Here is a 25338-nt window from a genome sequence, read left to right on the forward strand (position 1 = left end):
CATTCCTGATATCTTACCTTTTCAAAATCAACTATAATTGATAGGTAAAGTTATAAAATGGTGGCTAATTCATGTGCAGAAATAAGCACATTGTTTTTGTATGTTACAAAAGACAGCCAGATTAGTTACAGCAGTTCAAATAATTTCATTATGTATTATGCAGAACTCTTGTCTGCTCAACTGAGGATGAGTCAAATGGATAGGAGAAATTAATGTATTGACTTTAATTTTTAATTTGAGACATTAGCTGTGATTAACTTTGCTTTATGCCGTTTTTCATCGTTCTACCGTAATGTTTCTGCTGTTCTAGTCTCCCAGTTGTTTTCTTTTTATTTCCTACTTAAAATGGCATTGGAAAAATATTTTTATTAATTTAACCAAAAATTTAGCATCCTGCCTGCCTGAAAAACAATGTTCCCATTCAGTGACAAGCAGTCTCTTCCATGTCCGGAAAGCAATCTTCCTGTTTTAGAAGCTTTAAAAATACATTGCCTTGAATAGTAGTAATAATTGTTGTACCAAAGGGATCAGTGTCTTGTTCTTCAGGTGGACCTACTAGTGTTCAAATTCAGCCTTGTACATTACTTTCCTTTCTTTCATTTATCAATACCTGAATCGTTCTCTTGCAATTCTTTATTTTCACTGCATTTTCCATTCCACCCAATGCTAATTCCTTCCCAGTGCTTTGAATTTAATTGGTCGGTTTTGAGCTCTTTTTGCAACAGGGCTTCGCTGTTAAGCTGGATTTGTGTGATAATCATGGAGTAAATATCTTTATCCTATTTTCACCACGCTCCTTAATGTTCTTAACCAATTTTATGTACTTGTGAAGATGTCAATAAATTAGGTTTCTTGAATCATGGCAGTAGGCAGCTAATAGGCAACGTTCATGTGTTCTTGTGCAAGGAAATAGGAACAGGAAAAGGCCATATGGCTTATCTTGGCTTTAAACTCCTCTTAATCCCTCTTCAAGATGTGCCGTCTTTTTCTAGACTTTCTAGTCAAGGGAAAAAATGCCTCAGCAGGTCCCTGCCAAACCTGTCCATAATCTTTAACATATTAATTAAACTACTACTTATTCCTCTAAACTTTATGGATCTTATTTTCCAATCATGGGACAGAGAAAGACTTAATATTTCAAGTCCAATCTTTGAAGAGTCATATTGGACACAAAATGGTTAAATACTTTCTCGACAGAGGTTGCCCAGACTTGCTAACTTGCTTCAGCACTTTGTTCATGACACTAAAATTTTGCACAACGGTGCTTTGTCAGAAAATATCTGTCTCAACTGGTGATTTTTGTAAATGGTGAAAATGGCTGACTGTCCATATGTAATACAAGAAAGGTTCTTGTATAGCTGCCCTACTGATTTATATGCTCAAAATAATTCTTAATAAATTTGTTAAACAGCATTTCCCTTTTGTAAGGGGCTTTTCCAAGGGCATTGTTGAAGACCACCTTATTTCAGGAATTCCTCACGGTTGGTTTGATTCTCCATGGGTGTGTTTTTGTATTTGAATGCACATTAATGCCATTTCATGATGACAGTTCCACAACCCAACTGGCACCATTTTGGAACAGCCTCTCCTGTTCCCTTGGGGGTCTATGGTGTAAAAATAGAAGATTATCTTGAACAGGTATAAGACAATAGTTCACCCTCAGCAAGAGTAGAGCAACCTGTTGTTACTGGAACACTTTTTATAAGGTTAGGGCTCACCTCGCAAATCGGATGTGTGCTTGAGGTGTTATTTGAACTTGAAAGTGCTTGCTGTTCTCAATGCTGATGTGAAGCATACAGCAGTAATTAGTCATTCAAAGATCAGAGGTTCTGTTTTTAAGAAAATAAGTATGTCTTTAACTTTAAGTCAAGTTCAGAAAGCAAAGAAGAAGAATGTGTTTGCTTAATGAGGTGAGGGGGACAAACCAGGTCATTAAGTCTGCATTTCACCTGGTGTGACATCAAGTTCCTAGCAAAGCTGGAATCCGTGGGGAAAAACTCTACTGTTTTGAGGTCAGTCACCTGTTGTTCAGAACACCTCTGCAGGACTTCACATTTAAGGTTAGAAGGTGGAGATGTTTGCCATTGATTGCATAATGTTCAGCACCATTTATGGCTCATCATCCTTCGGGGTAACTAGTGATGAGCAACTCAACTGGACTTAGCACAAACACACTGGCTAGCAATACCTCCTGAGTGAGACTGTTGGTGCAACACTAACAACCCTCTAAGCTTAACACCATGCAGGACAAAGCAGCTGACTTGATTGGCACCGTATCCACACGATTCCTCCGTACATAGATCTGCAAATATTGACAAGATGCACTGCAGAAATTCAAAGATCTTAGACTGCACTTTCCAAACTCACCTACGTCTTATGAGTGAATAGATTGAATGTTGTTTTCATTTACTAACTTTTAAATCAATGAATCAATACCTTATGTCCATACCTGTTCAAAACTAAGATCTATGCATTCGTTAGCCGAGTGCCTAATGTTGAAATAGTAGTAACGAAGGAGTTCCCTTCTCCCAATCATTGTGCAGAATATTTCAATCAATCAGCTCTAATCACTCATCAAATTTGATGCCATCTTTCTGATGCACCTTGAGATTGTGGGTGATGCACAAGAGATGTGAACTGTTTCAACGTTGAACTAGTCATAATTTTTTAAACTTCTTTGTGGCACAGATAATTAAGCTTTGATCTGATGTATTTCTTTGGGTAATCCATAATGTAAAAAAAGGACTAATAGTTCCACTACTATTTTTGCTAAAGGCAGGAAGACTTCAGGAAATATCTCCTAATTTTCAAAAGAATGTTTTATTATTTTAGCTAATAAAATGTGAGGCTGGATGAACACAGCAGGCCAAGCAGCATCTCAGGAGCACAAAAGAAGCTTTTGTGCTCCTGAGATGCTGCTTGGCCTGCTGTGTTCATCCAGCCTCACATTTTATTATCTTGGAATCTCCAGCATCTGCAGTTCCCATTATCTCTGATACTACTTTATTATTTTAGCTGTTTTTTTTTCTGTTGTTCCACATTGACTGGTATTTGAGGTCGTCCCCACTTCCATACTAAGACTTCGCATTATTTTTGATTCAGTTTGGCTGTTTTGTATGACTTTTTCAATTCTAAGTCTGTTTTGTTGCATTTCTAGTAAGAAAATAAATAAACTACCTCAGTCTCTTTGCCTTCATTCTTTTGAATTAAATTTTCAAAAATTATATCCAAATAGCTGGATTTCCAAGTAATCATCTTGTGTTGTAGATACCTTTTCTTGTCTGATTTTACAAGCCTGTCATCTGCTGGCAACAGTCTGGAAGCTACTGGGAAGTCATCCTTGTTCTTTTACCTCCATTGCTTGTTCCGCCACCTTTTTGGTGATGCCGGTAGTTTTGAAAGAGTCCAGTTATTTCTCTCTCTATAGGAATAAAAGCAAAATATTGTGGATACTGGAAATCCCCAAAACACAGACAATGCTGGAGAAACTTAGCAAACCTGGCAGCGTCTGTGGAAAGAAAGAGCTAAAGTTTCAAGTACTTAGAATTTCCTATAGGGATTTTGTTCCACTCTTCTAACTACTGCTTCTCCGTTAGTCAAATCACTTGTCAACCAGAGTCATATCACTGATATGTACCTCCAGTTAATATTTTCCCCTTTTTAAACCCCTCTGAAAGACCAATAGCATCACCAGCCAGCAAGCAGTGCTTGACTTTGTCCAGTGATTTGATTTTCCTTGTTCATCTGTCCAAAAAAACATAACTGTCCTGACCCATCTTCCCCCTTTTAGTACATGTTGACTTTGTATCAATTTCTTTTCCTGATGTTAGATTTTCCAATTACTGCGGTGGATCTCACATTTAATTTCCAGCAATTGGTGTTGGGATAACAAAACTTATTGCAACTTTTTGTTCCGACCTGTCTCCTTTATTACTGTGATGTACCTTTGTTGATTCCCAACTTACATTTCATGGTATCTAAGTTTTGTTTCTCTTAAAAGAGCGTTAGCTGCGAACCAGTTAATTCCAAAGAGGTCAAGAGACTAAACTTTTAAATTCAGTTTTTTTTTCTATTTCATGTTTTTGTTAAGTTCTTCTTCAAGTTGTCCTCTCTTTGGATCCATTTCTCTTTCTCTAAGTTCAGTTTGTTCATTTCTAATTGTGACATTCCAATTTCTTCCAGTTGTACAAACACTATCAGCATCTTATCCTTACAACACCATGTTTTTACTTCTGCCTTCAATTTCTCTGTGAAATCTATAATCCCAGAAAACCCAAAAACATTCAAAGCCAACTTCAAATTCCAAGCTGAAAGCTTCATAAACAAGTGGAATCATTCTGTAGTTGTTACTTTGACAAGAAACACAGAGATCCCTCTTGAAAGCAGTGAATTCAAAAATCTTGCTCAGAACTCCCACTTGTGATCTAAGTAGATTCTTGAATGCTTACCAGTAAAACAAATTTATGAACAAAAGCTATGAAGGTAGAACGGAATAAACCAGGCTATATTTAATAATATAGTTCATGTATAATCTTACAAATCCCAAAACACTCCTTCCTAAATTTAAAATAGACAGCTTTTATGTAGTACCTAAAAGCAGCACTCATACAGTATGTGTGTCAGAGTCCTTCTCTTCAATACCTTGATAGGTTTTAGTCACATCTAATCTATACAGCCATCCTCACCCGAAGACTTTACTAATATGCCAAAAACAAAAAAGTAAAATATTGGGGATGGTATGGGTTAGAATGAAGTACTGAGTTTTAGTTAGTTGAGTAAGTAACAACCATTTATTTATGTTTCATTTTCCATTTATTCTTATTCAAAAATGTCAGGTTAAAAACAAGTTCAAAGTTCTGAAGACTGTTCACTGGACTCTGTTAACTTTATATCTCTCTCTACAGATGCTGCCGACCACCTGAGTTTCTCCAGCAAGTAGTTATTTCAGATCTCTAGTTTTTTGTTTTTTAGATCTTTTATTAGAATGGATAAAAAACTGGCTATACAACAGGAGACAGAATAAGAATAAATAGATCTTTGTCAGTCTGATAGGCTGTTCCTATTCAAGTGTTGCAAGGATTCAGGCTAGGTCCTTGGCTGCCTAGAGTCTGCTGCCGACTCAAATGATGGAACAAAGTGCATTGTGTCAGTTTTTGACAATATGGAGCCATGTTGGAAAGTAAACTGAGAAGGACAAAAGATTCGCAAAGAAACACATCGCTGAATGGGTGGATAAAATAAATGACATATAGAACATAACAGTACAGGCCCTTGATGTTGTGCCGACCTGTCATACTGATCTGAAGCCCATCTAACCTACACACTTGCATGTACGTCCATGTGCTTGTCCAATGATGACTTAAATGTACTTAAAGTTGGCAAATCTACTACCGTTGCAGGCAAAACGTTCCATTCCCTTACTACTCTCTGAGTAAAGAAACTACCTCTGACATCTGTCCTATATCTTTCACCCCTAAATTTAAAGCTATGCCCCCTCATGCTCGCCATCACCATCCTAGGAAAAAAGGCTCTCCCTATCCACCCTGTCTAACCCTGATTATTTTATATGTCTCAATGAAGTCACCTCTCAATCTTCTTCTCTGTAACGAAAACAGCCTCAAGTCCCTCAGCCTTTCCTCGTAAGACCTTCCCTCCATACCAGGCAACATCCTAGTAAATCTCCTCTGCGCCCTTTCCAAAGCTTCCACATCCTTCTTATAATGCGGTGACCAGAACTCTACGCAATACTCCCAAGTGCGACTGCACCAGAGTTTTGTACAGCTAAAGCATAACCTCTTGGTTCCGGAACACGATCCCTCTATTAATAAAAGCTAAAACACTGTATGCCTTCTTAACAGCCCTGTCAACCTGGGTGGCAACTTTCAAGGATCTGTGCACATGGACACCAAGATCTCTCTGCTCATCTACACTACCAAGAATCTTACCATTAGCCCAGTACTGTCTCTTCCGGTTACTCCTACCAAAGTGCATCACCTCACACTCGTCCGCATTAAACTCCATTTGCCACCTCTCAGCCCAGCTCTGCAGCTTATTTATGTCTCTCTGCAACCTACAGCATCCTTCGTCACTATCCACAACTCCACCGACCTTAGTGTCGTCTGCAAATTTTCTAACCCATCCTTCTACGCCCTCATCAGGTCATTTATAAAAATGACCCTTGCGGTACACCACTAGTAACTGGTCTCCAGGATGAACATTTCCCATCAACTACCACCCTCTGTCTTCTTTCAGCAAGCCAATTTCCGAGCCAAACTGCTATATCTCCCACAATCCCATTCGTCCACATTTTGTACAATAGCCTACTGTGGGGAACCTTATTGAACGCCTTGCTGAAATCCATATACACCACATCGACCAGTTTACTCTCATCTACCTGTTCGGTCACCTTCTCAAAGAACTCTAAGGTTTGTGAGGCACGACCTTCCCTTCACAAAACCGTGCTGACTATCCCTAATCAAATTATTCTTTTCTAGATGATTTTCAATCCCATCTCTTATAACCTTTTCCAACACTTTACCAACAACTGAGGTAAGGCTCACTGCTCTATAATTAGATGTGAGGCTGGACGAACACAGCAGGCCAAGCAGCATCTCAGGAGATCCTGAGATGCTGCTTGGCCTGCTGTGTTCGTCCAGCCTCACATTTTATTATCTTGGAATCTCCAGCATCTGCAGTTCCCATTATCTCTGCTCTATAATTACCCGGGTTGTCTCTACTCCCCTTCTTGAACCACATTTGAATATAATCTGTAAAAACTAACTGCTTATTAAATGATCAACTTTGACTTTATTTCAAGTACAAGGGCACAATGACCTGGTACAATAAGCAATTGGGAAAGCAAATAGCACATTAGCCTTGATAATAAAGGATTAGTGTGAAATTATTGCTGAACAAGATGTTGGAAGAATTGAACTAAGCGAGCAATGAACAGAAGGTGGTGAATGAGCGAGCTTTGAATTTTAGGTCTTTTTCAAACTGTTAATTGCTTCCCACTTTTCATCTTTTACCTTGATTTGTATTTATTCAGTACTGGTGTATCATTTACTGACAGAACTAAATAATAGAAGTTCACTGCCGTAGGAAATACTACACACGTTCTGAGAACACAGGATTTAGCCAGTAATCAAATTAACTAATTTAACTGAGAATAGATCTGGCAGTGATATTATCATCAGTTTGTATTTGAAATGCCAATCTATTGTGGCCTGGATCATCATCCTTGGTATCACAGTTAACAGAGATTAAACAAAATGTTCCTTATCAGGAATTTTCCAGCTGGACATCTGATGCAGGATCCATCACAACAGCTGCAATCTAGCAAACCACAGAGGCAGCATTACAGTGAATCAGCACAGAAAGCACGTCAACACTTTTTTTAGCTTCCATAAATGATAGATTTCATATTCCAGTAAGCAAACTGTTTAAAGGTCCCAATTTGTGATGTTACTGAGAGAATATAAATGGGCATGGTGCCAAGAGAAAGCTTAGGGTGGCAGCTAAGTTAGAGTTGAGTAATCATATCAGGTTAGGGGTTAGGTTGGTGGTGGTTAGAGAGGTGAGTGTCAGTTTTATTGTAAACCATAAGTTACGGCAGATTTTAATTCTTCAAATGTTTCCTAATTAACTATAATCATGGTAAACAAGTTGGAAACCACCACACTCTAACTCCATAAAGGGACTTTGTCAGAGGGTTCCAGACACCAGCAAATTGCACACCAAAAGTTTAAACATGCCAGCCAGTTAATGTGCAGTCCACTTTCCAAGAGGTCCTGACGCACACATTTCATGGTCCATCTGGTCTCTGACAATCTGGAGATGGGAACATTTGGGCCAATGTCTTTTTAATTTCCTACATTCAAAAAAATTAGATGAGAGCTATGTAATAAATTCACAACAAACATTTTTTATTAAATAGAAGTAAACACTAAAAAAAACAAACTTTATAAACAACAATTTTTTTTTAAATACAATGTATTCTACATACATGATACTTTTTACAACACAATTATTTACATGCAACTCCAACAAGAATTTGGCACACAATTTTTTTGCCAAGAAAAAAACCTACAAAATGTTTTTTCAATATCAGAAATGTTTTCATAAAAACACAATGTGTTACTACCATGCAAATTTTAAGAGCTTCACAAAGGATTTATGGCACAAGATGGGAGCTCCAGGCTCCAGTGTATTAGATTTTAAAAATTTCACTAGCGTTGTCCTTTCATGTAAATTTTAACGTGCTTCCATAGATTTGCTGCATCACAACTTGAACATTGTCAAGAATGAAATCAAAAGCCATGTTCCACAGGGAGTCTGCTGACTGCTGGATTAGCCTGTCAGGAAATAGCATACACATCACTCTCAGAATGTTGTTTTGAAAAACTAAGCATAAATCTACTGGTATTACTCTGTGGTAAACAGCAACTGAATACCATATATACTATATATTACACATTACAGCATAAAATAGACAATTGCTGAAGCTACAACAAATCAGGGTGTAAAATATTATCTAAAAAACTACCAACATCTTTTCCGAGTGCATATTAAGGCTAGCAAATTAAATAAACAAAAAATAACACCCCACTGAAATTATTTGCTGAGTGAAAAACTGATGTTTCATAGGTGGACCTGAAGCCAAAATGTTAATTTTTCTAATGTTTAAATGCTTCCTGACACCCTAAATATCCTTAATACTGAAGAGAGGTGAATATTTGAACAAATTCAAGATCAAAACCAGGTTAGTTTGAATCGATAACACAGCAGGCCAAGCAGCATCAGAGGAGCAGGAAAGCTGAAGTTTTGGATTGTGACCCTTCTTCAGAAATCGGGGTGGGGGAAGGGAGCTCTGAAATAAGTACAGAGAGATGGGGTGGGGCTGGGGAAGGCAGCTGGGATGGTAATAGGTGAGTGCAGGTAGGCAGCGGTGGGGATTGGTCAGTGAGATGGAAGGAGCAGATGGGTGGGAGAGAAGACGGACATGTCAAGGAGTCAGGGCTGAGAGGGAAGGTTGGTCAGGGTATGAGGCCGGAGGTGGGGAGAGTTTGAAACTGGTGAAGATCACATTGAGACCATTGGGTTGTAGGCTCCCGAGGCAGTTTCCGGGTAGCATCATTGTGACTGGAGGTGGCCCAGGATGGACATGTTGTTCAGGGAGTGGGAAGGGGAGCTGATATGGTTCGCGACTGGAAGGTGTTGTCATTTGTTGGGAACAGAGCCTAAGTGCTCTACAACGTGGTCTCCAAGCCTCTGCTTGGTCTCACTGATGTACAGGAGGCCTCAAAGGGAGTAGCAGATGCAACAGACCACATTAGCAGATGTGTAGGTGAACATCTGTCTGATGTGGAAGGTTTTTTTGGGGCCTGGGATGGAGGTGAGGGGTTGGTGGGGCTAGTGGGGAGTGTGGAGTGGATGAGGGAGTCATGGAGACAGCGGTCCCTACGGAAGGCACATGGGGTGCGGAGGGAAATATATCCTTGGTTGTGGGGTCAGATTACAGGTGGCGTAAGTGGCAGAGAATGATGCATTGAATTCGGAGGTTAGGAGGGTGATACATGAGGACAAGGGGGAATCCTGTCTTAGTTTTTGTTGTGGGGAGGGGGTGTGAGGGCAGAGGTGCAGGAAACGCAAGAAATGCAGTCGAGAGCGTTTTTGACCAGTGAAGTGGAGAAAGTTGCAGTCCTTGAAATATGAGGACATCTGGGATATTTGGGAGTGGAACACCTCATCTTGGGAGCAGATGCAGCGGAGTTAGAGGAATTCAGAGTAGGTGATTGCATACTTGCACGAAGGTGTGTGACAGGAGGTGGGTGTAGTTGGCTGTGGGAGTCAGTGGACTTGAAATAGATGTCGGTTCTGAGGTGGTCATCAGAGATGGAGACAGAGGATTCCAGGAAGGAAAGAGAGGTGTCAGATACGGTCCAGGTGAGCTTGAGGTTGGGGTAAAAAGTGTTTGTAAAGTTGATGGAGCTCAGGCTCCTCATGGGAGCACAAGGCGGTGCTGATACAGTCATCGATGTAGCAGAAGAAAAGGTGGGGGGATACTGCCAGTGTAGCTGCGGAAGAGGGACTGTTCATGTATTCGACAAAGAGGCAGGTATAGCCTGGGCCCATGCGGGCTCCCATGGCCACTCCCTTAGTCTGTAAGAAGTGGGAGGAGTTGAAGGAGAAGATAAGGGTAAGGACAGGTTTGGTTAAACGGATAAGGTGTCAGTGGAGGGGGACTGGTCGGGCCTGCGGAAGAGGATTGTTGCAGGAGAGGGTATGAGGGCAGAGGTTTGGGAAATGCAAGCTATGCAGCTGAGAGTGTTTTTGAACACTGAAGCCGGGGCTTGGGGAGGCGGGGGGGTGGAGTTGCTGTCCTTAAAATACGAGGACAAAGACAAGTCTGAAATTTCTGTTTTTTCCACTTAGGAAACAGGACAGCACTATCATTGGTAGCAGCAATTGATTCTAAGAAACAGAATTTGACATGAAAATGAATCAAAGAAAGCTCTATGATATTGACTGTTTTTTCTGAAATTACAATACTTTGCAATGATAAACAGTTAACAGTCCATAGAGGACCAAATCTGTCTGATATTCCTTATTATTATGGGATTGTGATGCACCTAGAGTATTTTCAATATTGAAATTACAACATAATAGAACATCTGGTATCAGTGGCTCAACTACCCAAGGCAGTGAGAAAGTTATATTGCTAGAGTTCTTTCTCCGAAGTCAAGAATTCCAAAAACCTTTGTCAGATTTCACCAAAATCCGTTTTCGTCTGTTAAGAAGCCATAGTGAAGGCCCAAAGCTAATTATACAAAACCAGAACATTAAACTATAAGAGCATGATGATCTGGATCAGGAATTAAGATTACAGCCTGCATAATCTGAAATTAAAAAGGGACAAGTTCAGAGGAAGCATTCGCCACTTTGTAGAAAGCGAGGGGCCTCATGCATTGTAACAAGTATTTTCTTGTGCCATGTTATCTTTCTTTCTTGGGATGAGAGTTACTCCCCACAGAACTCCCAGTGGCTGCCCTGCTGCAGTGTCCACAGATAAGTATATGGTTGGTTTAGTTAAGTTTCAGGTCAATGGACTACGTTTAAAGCCACCAAAGACAAGAAAAATGGTATGCTATCAATTATGTATGAATTTGTAATAGCTCTGCTAAGTAAAGAAATAAAGTCAAAATGTGGTGAATTATTCTTGTGCATGAAAAGGGCATTTGATTTGAATGAATTTAACAAATCTAAATTAAAATAATCAGGAAAATATTAGATGAGTGGATATGGTCATTGATGTGAAGGAACAGAAGTAAATGAACAAAATGGAAATAAGGGCAGAGCATAAGGAATCCTTAACAATATGGGAACAGAGACAAGGTTTGAGCCATTAACCATCAGACAGATCTAATAATAAAAGCGAAATACAGTGGATGCTGAAATTAAAACCCATTCTTTGAAGATGACTGAAGTACAACAAGAACAAGTTTAAAGACGCTCTCAAGGAAGACAACAATACTTATAGACTAAAAATTAGATAATAGTATGGCTTTGTGCGTGGGAGGTTGGATCTCACTAAAGTGATTGAGATTCCTTGAAGCGGTGACAAAAAAGACTGATGAAGGCAGAGCAGTAAGCGTTGCCTATGGGGGCTTCAGCAAAGCGCTTGATAATGTTCTGCATGGTCGACTAGTGAGTAAGGTTAGATCATATAGAATCCAGGAAGAGATTGAGAACTGGATACAAAATTGGCTTGAAGGCAGGAGAAAGATGGTGGTGGTAGACGGGTGCTTTTTGATCTGTAAGTCTGAGACTAGTGGTGTGCCACAGGGATCAGGTGCTGGCCTCTGACCTGCTGTTATAGCCACAGTATTTATTTTGCTAGTCCAGTTCAATTTTGGTGAATGTTAACTTTGAGTCATATAGTGTGGAAACAGATTGTCCATGCTGATCAAGTTTCCTAAACTAACTTAGTCCCAAACTTTGTTTGCCTCATTTCCCTCTGAACCTTTCCTATTCAACTACCTATCCAAACATTTTTTTAAATGTTGCAAACTGTACCTGCATTTACAACTTCCTCCAGCAGTTCATTCCACGTGTGAACCACCCTGTGTATGAAAAGGTGGTCCCTCAGGTCCCTTTTAGACCTTTTTCCTCTCGCCTTAAAAATATGTCCTCAGGTTTTGAACTCCACTACCAGAGAGAAAAGACCTTTGTCATTCACCTTATCTATGCCCCTCATGATTTTATAAACCTCTACAAGATCACTCCTCTACCTCCTAGACTCTAGCGAAAGTAGTCCTGGCCTATCGAGCCTCTCCTTACAACTCAAATTCTCTAGTCCTGGCAACATCCTTGTAAGTATTTTTTGAACCGTCTCCAATTTAATAATATCGTTCCTATAGAAGGGTGACCAGAACTGTCTCCAAACAGTACTCCAAAGGTAGACTTACCAATGTCCTATACAACTACAAAATGGCATCCCAACTCCTATACTAAATGCTCTGTGCAATGAAGGCAAACATGCTAAATGCCTTCTTAATAATCCTGTCTACCTGTGATGTAACTTTCATTGAATAATTGTACCTGAACCCCCGGGTCTCTCTCTTTTCGACAACACTACCCAGGGTCCTATGTTTGATGGCATAAGTACTACCCTTGTTTATCTTACCAATTGCAACACCTTGCATTTATTCAAATTAAACTCCATCTGCTTCACCTGAGCCCATTGGCCTATTGATCCAGATCCTCTTGCAATCTTAGATAACATTCTTCACTATATCACCAATTTTGGTGTCACCTTCAAACTTACTAACTATTCCTCATCCAAATTGCTCACATAAATAACAGCAGCAGACCCAGCACCAATCCCTGCAGAACATCGTTTGTCACAGGACCCGAGTTCAAAAAAGACTCCACCACTACTCTCAGTCTCCTACCATGAAGCTAATTTTGTATGCAATTTGCAAGCTCTCCCTGAATCCTGTACGATCTAACTTTACTAATCAGTGTACTATGCGGAACCTTGAAGCGCAGGGTTCAGTGATGGAATTGCTATTGAATGTCAATGGGAGATGGTTAGATTATCCCTTGTTGGATATGGTAATTGCTTGGCACTTGTGTGGTACAAATGTTACTTGAGACACCAAACCTGCATATTGTCCAGGTCTATAATCCTCCGACACTTCCGCCATCTACAATCCGACCCCACCACCCAAGACATTTTTCCATCCCCACCCCTGTCTGCTTTCCGGAGAGACCACTCTCTCCGTGACTCCCTTGTTCGCTCTACACTGCCCTCCAACCCAACCCCACCACACCCGGCACCTTCCCCTGAAACTGCAGGAAATGCTACACTTACCCCCACACCTCCTCCCTCACCCCTATCCCTGGCCCCAAGATGACTTTCCATATTAAGCAGAGGTTCACCTGCACATCTGCCAATGTGGTATACTGCATCCGCTGTACCCAGTGTGGCTTCCTCGACACTGGGGAAACCAAGCGGATGCTTGGGGACCGCTTTGCAGAACACCTCCGCTCGGTTTGCAATAAACAACTGCACCTCCCAGTTGCAAACCATTTCCACTCCCCCTCCCATTCTTTAGATGACATGTCCATCATGGGCCTCCTGCAGTGCCACAATGATGCCACTCGAAGGTTGCAGGAACAGCAACTCATATTCTGCTTGGGAACCCTGCAGCCCAATGGTATCAATGTGGACTTCACCAGCTTCAAAATCTCCCCTTCCCCCACCGCATCCCAAAACCTGCCCAGTTTGTCGCCTCCCCCCACTGCACCACACAACCAGCCCAGCTCTTCCCCTCCACCCACTGCATCCCAAAACCAGTCCAACCTGTCTCTGCCTCCCTAACCTGTTCTTCCTCTCACCCATCCCTTCCTCCAACCCCAAGCCGCACCTCCATCTCCTACCTACTAACCTCATCCCACCTCCTTGACCTGTCCCCTCCCTACCTCCCCACCTATACTCTCCTCTCCACCTATCTTCTTTTCTCTCCATCTTCGGTCCACCTCCCCCTCTCTCCCTATTTATTCCAGTACCCTCACCCCATCCCCCTCTCTGAAGAAGGGTCTAGGCCCGAAACGTCAGCTTTTGTGCTCCTGAGATGCTGCTGGGCCTGCTGTGTTCATCCAGCCTCACATTTTATTATCTTGGATTCTCCAGCATCTGCAGTTCCCATTATCATTGTCCAGGTCTTGCTGCTTTTGAACATGTACTGCTTCCGTATCTGAGGAGTTGTAAATCACACTGAACACTGTGCAATGCAGGAGGAGAGTCTGGACTAGAGGAGTCTCCAAGAAATTAAATCAGAGTTAGAAGTAGTATTCTTATGTGGAAAAGGAGCATTTGGCATTGTTATTGGCTCTTCAACATGTTGAAGTGTATATCTGACCTGGTAACAAGGAATTACTAATTCACACTGATCAAACAGCTTATTCAATTGGAATCTTTTGTTGAAAGATTCAATGTAAACACTGTTCACAAATTCACTTTACTGGAAAAGAATCTCACTGCCGATGTATTATCTCGGCTGTAAAATATCTGAGTAAGTTAAAGGTTTGAGATAAGTACGAAGAAGGATGAATGAATGCAAGTCTTGTGTATTATTGTTTGAATCTCGCAAATCTTGTGAGGAAACATTTTCAAAACAGATTTATCTTATGCAGATAGAGGTACGAGAAGACTGCTTTTTTTGTTGTTTTTCTGTATCTTTGATTGGAAACAGAAATGAGAAAAGGACTGTTTTGAAAACCAGGGACATTGAAGAGTTTAATACGCTTTTCAAAAACAAACAACCTAATTATACTAATCATAATTATATAATATGTATTAATTATGTATAACTAATGATACTAAATATAAGTGCTATTTTCATTGCTGATTGTTCAAGCAGAAAAGCAAAAAATATAGGAAGGCTGGACCCAGAGAGTATATACAAAGATAGACTGAGCTGGCGACAAGTAGCTGATTAGTTTCTGGTATGGTAACCGATTGTTGACAACAAAGGTGTTCTGCCTGCCAACACTATATGCTAATTCCTAGGTAACCAAGCAGCTTTTGGATGTCAATATTTGGGTAGAAGCCATCAGGCTTCCAAAAAGGAAGGCGCTCTTCATTCCTCTGCAGTAAAACGAAACTCCAAGCCTGAAGCAGAGATAGCAAGGTGTAGAGCTGGGTGAACACTGCAGGCCAAGCAGCATCAGAGGAGCAGGAAAGCTGACATTTCAGGCCTCGACCCTTCTTCGGAAATGGAGGAGGCAAAGGGGATTCTGAAATAAACAGGGAGAGAGGCGGTGGTGGATTGAAGATGGATAGAGGAGAAGATAGGTGGAGGGGAGACAGACAGGTGAAAGGTGGGGGGGGGGTGGAGCTGGTAAAAGTGAGTGTAGGTGGGGAGTTAGAGAGGAGATGGGTTGGTCCAGGGAGGATGGACAGGTCGAGGGGGCGGGATGGAGCTGGTACGTAGGAGATGGGGGTGGGGCTTGAGGTGGGAGGAAGGGCAGGGACAAGGTGGGCTGGTTTTGGGATGCGGGAAGGGGAAGAGAGATTTTGAAGCTTGTGAAGTCCACATTGGTACAATTGGGTTGCAGGGTTCCCAAGCAGAATAGGAGGTGCTGTTCCTGCAACATTCAGATGGCATCGTTGTGGCACTGCAGGAGGCCCAAGGTGGACATGCTGTCTGAGGAATGGGATGGGGAGCTGAAATGGTTCATGACTGGGAAGTGCAATTGTTTAGTGCGAACCGAACGTAGGTGTTCTGCAAAGCAGTCCCCAAAGCCAAGTGGAGGAAACCCTAATTGCAAAAACTACAAATGGAATTGCTTTATTCTAATGCTCTGGTCAGTCGTGACTATAAGCTGTCAACGTGGTCTTTAAAGTTAGATGCCAACATTCTAATGCTCCCTGTGCCACTGGATGGTACGCAGTGGACTCAAATTGTTTTATTTAAGCTATCCATACATTCTTTGAAGAATTTTGATGTGAAATTTGACCCTTGATCTTACTGCAATTCTGTGGGTACTCCATATCTAGTGAAAAATTTGAGTAACCCTTTCACAACCCTTTTAACTGCAATACTGCGTAAGGAATGACCTCTGGAAATCTAGTAGATATATCTGTTATGGTCAACAAATACTGATTCCCACCTTTTGTTTCAGGTAGGGGTCCTACGTAATCAACTAAGACTCTTGTAAAAGTTTCCTCAAATGCAGAAATAGGTATTAAGTGTGTTGATTTTATCACTGTCTTCATGTCATGTAATATGTCTGGCAAAAATCAACCACATCCTTGTGCAGTCCAGGCCAAAACAAATGTTTTAGTATTTTGGCTCGATTTTTCCTTACTCCCAAGTGACCTCCTATTGGCAATTCACGTGCTACCTGCAAAACATTCTTTCCGTAACGCACTGGTAATACAACTTGATTAACCCTCTGAACATTTTTAATCCTCCTGAATATGTGACTTCACTTTTAAGACAGCAGCATACTGGGATACACTCAGATTCTTCTTCTGTTTATGCTTTTTGATACAACTGCTTTAGTTTTTCATCTTTGTTATAATTCAGTTAATTTCTCTAAACTAAAAATATCCACTGTCCTCCACCTATTTTTGTTTCGTTTTTCTAAACCATTTGATCAAACATGATTTCTGATAATTAAAGTTCAATTTCCTTATCTTTATTCTTTGATTTCTTCTCCTGTTTTTTGGTTTTGCGACATTGTTATGACATATCAAGAAAAATCCTAGGATATACTTCCTGTAAAACCTTGGTTGTCTGATTTTCCGATGGCTTTTTCAACCACAGTTGGCATCACTCCCACTGGTGATCAAGCTATATCATTCCAAAAAGATAAGCTGCATTCCTGGAAAGGAGAATTTCTGTAATACTCCTACCACAACTTCACCACATTTCACCGGACTCTCCAACCTCACACTATATGATGGAACACTACTCTTCTCACCACGAATTCTACATTTTACCACTTTTTTTTGGCAATACTACTTCTGAATCACACAGCCCCTCATCTTTCATCAAAAGATTGACTTGCTCCTGCACTTTTTAGAAGTCGTAATTTCTTTACTTCCTAATCCTAGCAAATGTGAATAAGCCTTATCCACACAAGTAAATTCTTTAGAGAGATCTGGCACTTTCTTCTCAACCAAACCTCGAAGCAGGTTTTATATTCTGGTGCAGCTTTTTAGCCTCCACTGTGCTTTCCTTATCCACTTCAACAAAACTCAGTGGTTACCCTGTTTTCCCACGTCTTCTCCAGTACTTTTTCTAAAGCACCAACACTGCAACTTCATGTGGCCTACTTTATTAGTGAAAATATTGGAGCTATTTCACTTCTCTTTACCCCTCATGGGTTTCCCTTTTACCCCTCATGGGTTTCCCTTTTACCCTGTGGCAAATTATCTTTACAATCTACAATGAGATCTCCATTTCCCTTACCACCTGAGAATTTCTCTTCTTCCCAATTTCTATCCCTCACAGATTGAAATTGGTGCCAGAAGCTAAACTTTGATTTATGAACCAACTAAATTGTCTGCTATTTCCATTACTAATTTTACAGTATTAACTCTCTGATCTTCCACTAGTACTCATTACTTCAGGTGGTGAATGTTTGAACTCCTTAAAAATACTCCATTCTATACAGCTCTATGAAATTTTCAGCACCCTTATCCACCTACCAAAATTACTTTGTTTGATCCTTTCAAACTTTGTGTATGTTTGACCAGGCTCTCGTTAGATTCCTAAAACATTGTCTACAGGCCTCTGATACTAGCTCACATGCACTTATGGATGGCTTTCTTTACCTCAGCATACTCCCCCACATACCTTACAGCTCTACTTACCAGCTCTTTTTGAATCAAAAATACCCACATGGTTACTGACCATTTCATTTGTTTAGCCACTTCCTCAAATGAAATGAAAAAAGCTTCTGTATCCTTCTGGTCGAACTTAGGTAATGCTTGGACATATTTAAACAGATCTCCATCAGGTCCTCAGCTACGATGAGATTGCGCTCCATGACTGTCCTCATCACTACTCCTATCTTTCACCTCTATCTCTGTCATTTTAAGTTAACTTTGAGTTTTCAGTTCCAACCTCAAGTTCAAAAACTCTCTCTTTCTTCTTCTCTTCTGCTAGGCCCTTCATTGCCTTTACTTTTGTCCTGCCGCAGCTATTTCCTTTTCTTTTACCTCTGCTAGAGCAAGTCTCTCTTTACGCTTTTATTCGTAATTCGAACTGTTTAATTTTCTGTTCATGTTCAAGCAGCTTCAGTTGCAACTGAAGTTTAGCCATTTCCAATGATTTTGATGGTATTTCCCGCAATTGTAAATGTTGAACCATTGCTGCAATTACCATGCCTTTTTGCACAAATAAAAGTTACCCTCACCCAAGTTGTCCGCCAATTCCAAACACTTTGCCTTGCTCACATTCCACAAAACTCTCAAAGTGACTTCATCCACCCCCAGGAAACTCTTATTGACCAAAGAGCCATTATTACACAAGGCACACCCTATTTAAACCCACCAAATGTAATACCTGAAATTAAAAAAAACCATACTCACCACTCATTGCATTTGAGTCCAATAATCCTAAGTCCAAACTGACAGTACAGACTCTGATACAAACAACAGCCCCCAATTTATTATGGACCAGACCAAACCACCTCAAAATATATGAAGACAACCTAGACCCTGGCTTTATCTTATGCCAAATGTAAGGTAAGTCTAAGGCATTGTGTTCCAGATGCAATTTTGATTGATCAAACCACTCAACTTTAAGCAAAACACATTGTTTTCCACCAATTAAAATACAGACAAAATAAAAAGAATTAGCTTAAATGTAGCTCCACTGAAATGCTTAAAATAATACATATATTAACTACACTAATTAACTGTTCCAAAATAGTAACATCTCAACACACCCTTGGCAAACACAAATTCAGTAAAATAGATTATCTCACATGCAATCCTAGCAGCAGGTAGAGAACCCCACCTTGTGCAGTAACAAGAGAGGAATAAGAACTTCCAGATCTAACTTCAAGACATAAACAGTGCAGAAAGACAAATCTAAACATCTTGGGTCTGTGGGAGTTTGACCCCACCTATTCAGGCTGCTTCTATTACTCCAACTTTGAAGAAAAACCCCATGGCCTCATAAGCTGTTTATTGGCTTTGAGCAGACCACTCCGTACCTCTATCTCAACGTCTCTACATTTTAATAAAAAAGGACAAAATACACCTCTTAAAGCCATACTATTGTCACGTCCCTCTTCAAAAAACTCCAGCAAGTTTGTTAAACACGATTTCCTCTCTAGAAGTCCGTGTAGACTCTTCCTGATCAAGTTGTGACTACCAGTTCCACCCCGAATAAATTTCTTTTATATAGAAGTTTCCCACCACTGAAGTTAAACTAACTGGTCTATAATTGGTGGGATTATCATTCCAAACTTTCTTAATCAAAGCCACAATGTGTGCAATTCTCCAGTCTTCTGGCACCTCCTCAGAGTCCACGGAAGCTTGAAAGATTAGGACCATTGCTCTTGCAATTTCTACTCTCACTTCCTTCATAATTCTTGAATGCACCTCATTCAGTCCTGGTGCCTTGTCAACAAAACTATGCCAACAATCTATCCAAGATTTCTTCCTTAATGATTTTGAACATTTACAGTAAGAGAGTTATCTTCTCTGTCACTATTGCTGAGGCAGCATCCTCCTCTGTATAGAGGCAGCAAAGTATTAATTTAACCGTCCTGATAAAGTCACATGACTGAAAACTTTTAAGTTTGCGTTCTTCACACAGTTGCTACCAGGCCTGCTGAGATTCTCCAGCAATTTGTTTTGTTCATTTAACACCTCAGCCATGTCCTCTGCCTCCAGGTGTAAATCCCCTTTTTTGTCTCTAATCGGCCCTACTCTTCCTTTAATCAGTTACTTACTGTTTAAATGCCCAACGAAAACTTTGGAATTCCCCTTTCTGTTAGCTGTCAGTCTTTACTTATAGTTCCACTTTGGTTTTCTGATTTGCTTTTTCACCTTCCACCTACATCTTCATTGACGCTAATTCTCAATTACGCCTCTCATAAGACTTTCTTTCTAATCATGGAAACACAGAATCCCTACAGTGTGGAGGTATACTATTCAGTCCATCAAGTCACACCAAACCTCTGAAGAGTATCCCACCTTGACCCAGTCCACTATCCTATCTCCATAATCCCATATTTCCCATGGTTAATCCACCTAACCTGCATATTCCTGGACACTATGGGCAATTATGCATGGCCAATCCACCTAACCTTCACATCTTTGGACTAAATTTGGACTACCGAATTAAAGGTCATTCCTACCTCCTTTGTCATCCAAAGACTCTGGATTAGTTGATCTTTCTTTTTGCATTGGAGGGTAGATACATCAACTGTATCCAAACCATTGACTCTTTGAACATAGAACAGTACAACACAGGAACAGGCCCTTCAACCCATGATGTTGGCAGCATTGTTTGGCTGTTTTTCTCACCAACCTTTTATTCCCATCAATCCTGCTCAGTTCTGTTCATGCCCCATTAAAGTCAACTCTCCACCAATTGATTTTTCTTACTTTTAACCTTTACAAGTCATTCTCCAACACTGTCCTGAAACTACTGATACAACGTTCACTGACTCCTAAACGTTTCCTTAACTGGAGTAATTCATTTTTATGGAATAATTTGATGTTTTTCTCCTTTTGTCAATGAATGACCACCTTAGGAAAATATATTACTAAACTGCAATGGCTTCTCAAGATTCATCCTCAGTCATTTTCTGGAATAAGAGATCTGACTTTGCATCTAACTGTATCTTATTGTTCTGAGTGCTCGAAGAAGACAATGAAACCCTAAAATAGAAATTTTTTCCATTTTGATATCCTTCAGTAAAGCAAACACAAGGCCACAAAACAAAATTGAAAGTCTTAAACATCTGTACCGTTTAAATTTTCTCAATAAATAACCTGCGCTTATTCTCGTGATGTGAATATATATATGGATGTGAATGAATTAATTTATTATTGAAGAAATCCATTAAACATAAAAATATTTTTAATTCCAGGGCCAGAATAAATTCAAAGCTGGTAACTTGAGGAATTATAAAATCTAAACTCGTATTCATCCATATTCAACAACCAAGATTAATGTTTGGCCTAGAATGTACAAAAATTAAGAACACTATGACATTGATTATGAAGTATTTTGCAAAGAGAAGAAGATTATTCTTAAATTCAGTCCAACAAAAAGGAAATTGTTTTATAAGTGTCAATCTAGAAATCATAAAACATAACACATGTTTTGAGAGATAAATGTGTTACCTTTTCATGTACTTAATCACCAGGTCTAACTTTTCCAGGTCTTTTTCTTCAATGAGATCAGTGCAATACTTTACAACCTGCAAAATGTCCTCTTCCACTGGCTCTGAACAAAAACAAATGTTACTGCATTAGAAATAAAATCCTAAGAAGTTCATTAACATCAATTGCAGTTTTTTTAAAAAAAATGTCCTGTACATGTCATCGTATTCTATTCTTGAAAATACTGCCTATCCCATGCCTACAGTAATTCTAGCTGCTACTTTAAAAACAAATTAACCAAAATGAGTAGCTTGCAATTGGTTCCAAATCTGTATTAAATGACAAGTCTAACAACCAAATAATTCAAATCCATCTGAGTATCTAAAGTTGTACTATATGGTGGTTCAGCTTGGGTCATTTCAAACATTGCAATTCAGTGGCATTGCCAACCCATCGTCAGCTATACTGATACAATTGCAGTGAGTAAGGCATGACTAGTCACTCACATACACAACCTTAGTGGCTGGATCCTGTTTTCTTTTCCATTTGACAATGGTAGTACAGAACTTCTGTAGAAACTGGTGTAACCGAAAATGGGTGATGCAATGAACGTCAAGTACAGTTTTGTCTTTTTTCAATATTACACCGAATTCCATGATTTGGGAGATATCAAAAGAGCAAGGCTGATGAAAATCAATTTGATACACAGAATAGGAAGGGCGAGTGGACAGCAAATAAATTGTTTAAAGTCATTGATGAAGGCAGGAGACTTCAGTCTCTCCATGGTGATTGTCAACAATGATAATTTCAACAGAAAGGAAGTATAAATTACTCTGCTTCACGAAAATCTGAATTATGAAGAGTTATCAAATTTATATCAGTTACTCTTTCTAATCCTAATTTTTTGAAAACTGGCAGAATTTGAATTTGCTTTAACTATCACAACTTACACACTTTAAATAGATCGATGCCCTGTTAGGTGATTTCACATTAAATTCTTTCATTGTGCACTCTTTATAAAACATAACCACGGATCTGTTGCTCTCTCACACCTTGAAAATATGACCAATTACATATAACGATGGTACATAATTGCTCTAAAGCATGCTATGATTTCAATTAGGAGTATTAACTCAAAAAAAATTTGAACTTCCATTAATGTGAAAGAAATTGTCACAAGTTCTCAGGTTTTAAACAAAAATGTTTATCGTACATGAATTAAACAACACATAGCTATATTTAGCAAAGACATGTTCTTTGAATTTGTTTTACTGTTATTTCGATTCAAGAGTTCCCAGATACTTTCTGGGAATTTTGAAGGTTCCTTCATTTCTCCTGGAACCAAACCAACATAAGCCATAACTTAGATATTTGATCCAAGGAGGAGGAGATAATGTGGTCAGGTGACCCTGTAACTCTCCTCAAGCACCTCATGTCTGTAGACACACTAGCTCGAGTACGGGCTTAATTGATTTGTTGCGTAGTGGTCTGTCAGCTCTCTTTCTAGCTGTTTCCAAGCTGTGCAAACTTCAGAGACACTGTCCATTGCGTGTGACAAGTCACAGATAATCCAAAACAAAAGGGTACACGTCTTCACACCTGGGAATGTCCCAGACACAGATTACAACTAACTTTATTTCCCAAACAAACTCTTAGATCTTCGCATGTTCACTAGTTTTCCTTGCTTTGATTCGCAGTACCTGGAAAAATAACTTCTCTCTCTAAAGTGTTAACTGTAATCTTACCAGATTTGTCTATTTCTGTTCCTAAACTAAGAGCGGGCCAATTATTTATTGTATTCATACTTCTAACTCTAGCCCATTTCAGTAAACATAGACCACCCTCTGAATGGCAATTATATGTCTGTTTATCAATCTTTCTTCAGAGGTTTTGCTATCTTCCTTTTAAATACTTCAATCTCAAGACCAAAAGTTATAGTCCTGCAATATATGAATTGTGAAATTGGGTGTTTTTGAAAGTATATTAAACTCTAAAGTACACATAACTCATTAGATTTAATTTTACCAAAATAATTATAACGAAGTTGTTTATTTCACTACATTATGTTTCAATAATCAGGGTGCTGGTTGGAAACAGGATTACCCATTGTGTTGTCGAGTACGTATTAACACCATCTAGAATTTTGTATCATCAGTGTTACTATTCTGTGCTCCTGTTCAAAAAATGCCAATGCTGCAGATTCTATATTCAAGTTCTCCAGTTGCAGTAGTGTAAATCTCTTCTGTAACAATCTCTGGAGAATTTTTTTTAAAATAGACATTACGGTCACTAACAGAGTGAGCTGAATTACTGACAGCAGCTAGATATTAAATCAGCAGCCGCTGTTGTTAGAGTCGAATGGTCGGGGAATTAGGAAGTAATGCAGATCACAACACATTGCAAACAGAAAAGCTGAGTATAACAGAAATTACGGAATGCTAGGAAAAAACCCTTCTTATTTTAATAAGTCACCAAACTCATGGATTACATAGCAAAAGATAAATATGCATGCAGCTCTGATCTTTGCTGTCACTTATAGCAAACATGGATCATTTAAACTACGAAGTTTCTTGCTACCATAATCATAATTGCGATGAGTTACACCTGGAGAAGTGCTACCAGCATCCTAATACTACTCAATACAGTGGAATGGAGTAGTCAGTGATGATAAACCCTTGTAGTGCGAAATGTAATCAAGCTGTTATTGTAGAACAGGAATGGTTCATACCTTGTGTCACTATGGTCTTTTCATAATCACACAGCGAGTTAATGGAGTTCAAGGTGCTTAGTTGCTTGCTAGTGCGAGTTATTTAAATACATACGTTAATGGTCTTTCCTTTCATCATGATGGAAACATCCAATAGTTTGGAACATAAATGGAAGTGCCGTCTGTACTCCCCACAATGCCAGCCTATTTAAATGCACTTCAGTTCAACATTAGTATAAAACTAACTGCTTTATTGATAACTTTTCAGGATAAGTCCTAAAAGCTTGTTAATACTCAGATAATGCCTATGCTGCTAATCTCATTACACCAGTAAATAATTTCAAAAACATCCATTGGGAAAAAAATACGCTAATCACCATAGATTACTTTATGGCAGACACTCAAATCCAGTCAGGCCTCATTGCACATTGGTAAAGTGAAGACACATACTAAGGCAGGCAGCAAACTTTCACAGAAAAACCCAATGGCTGACAAGGCAACCAAAGAGTCAGCCTGAATAGGGCAACCATTGGAATTTCCCAAGGTCAGTGCTCTTCCCTTAGCAAGCACAGATGTTAAATTTAGTATCCCTGCAGAACACATCTGAACTTAACCAACATTGACATGTCTCTGGCCAACCATTGCTTCAATCTAAAAAGTGAGCTAAAGATACTGTAGTGATAAGGACTGACAGACTGTAAATGAACTAAAAGTAATATTACATAAACAAAGAAAACATTCAACCGACAAAACAAAACTTCAGTGAAGAAGATTTTACCTGTGACTTAAGAAAGTTAAGGAAAGTAATAGATTAGAAGTAGTAAATTGTAGCATGGTGACTAAAGAAGTGTAGGCCTGAGGACTGGGAGTATTTTAGACACCAACAAAAATTGATAAAGAGGGAAAAATAAAATGATTGATTGATTGATTTATTGTCGTCATGTACCGAGATAACATGAAAAGTGCTTGTGTACTGTACAGGCAGATCGCACCGTACAAAGTGCAACAGGGGAGCAGAATAGAGTGTAGAATACAGTGTTACAGTTGCAGAGGTGCAGAGACAGATCAAAATTAACAACTGACAGGTCCATTCAAAAGTCTGATAACAGCAGGGAAGAAGCTGTTCCTAAATCTATTCATACACGTTTTAAGCTTTTATATCTTCTGCCTGACTGAAGAGGGTGGAAAAGAGTATAATCAGGGTTGGAGGGGCCTTTGACTGTAATTAGGTTGGTTTGCATGATGGAGTGGGTTCATGACTCTTTAT

General features: G+C 39.6%; 1 protein-coding gene across 2 annotated transcripts in view; it reads right to left on the minus strand.

Annotated features, from left to right (window-relative positions):
• Positions 1-8000: 8000 nt before the first annotated feature.
• rev1 (REV1 DNA directed polymerase) overlaps positions 8001-25338 on the minus strand; it is a 115460-nt gene continuing 98122 nt past the window's right edge. Inside the window, exons 22-23 of one of the 2 annotated variants that reach the window (XM_048533281.2) lie at positions 21386-21488; positions 8001-8354 (exon numbers count right to left, since the gene is read on the minus strand). In XM_048533281.2, coding sequence (XP_048389238.1) covers positions 8243-8354; positions 21386-21488 — 215 coding nt within the window. In that variant the 3' untranslated portion in view covers positions 8001-8242. The remainder of the gene's footprint in view (positions 8355-21385; positions 21489-25338) is intronic. The other variant, XM_048533283.2, reaches the window with a different exon arrangement.

Source organism: Stegostoma tigrinum, chromosome 6 (assembly GCF_030684315.1).
Source record: "Stegostoma tigrinum isolate sSteTig4 chromosome 6, sSteTig4.hap1, whole genome shotgun sequence".
Lineage (NCBI taxonomy): Eukaryota > Metazoa > Chordata > Chondrichthyes > Orectolobiformes > Stegostomatidae > Stegostoma > Stegostoma tigrinum.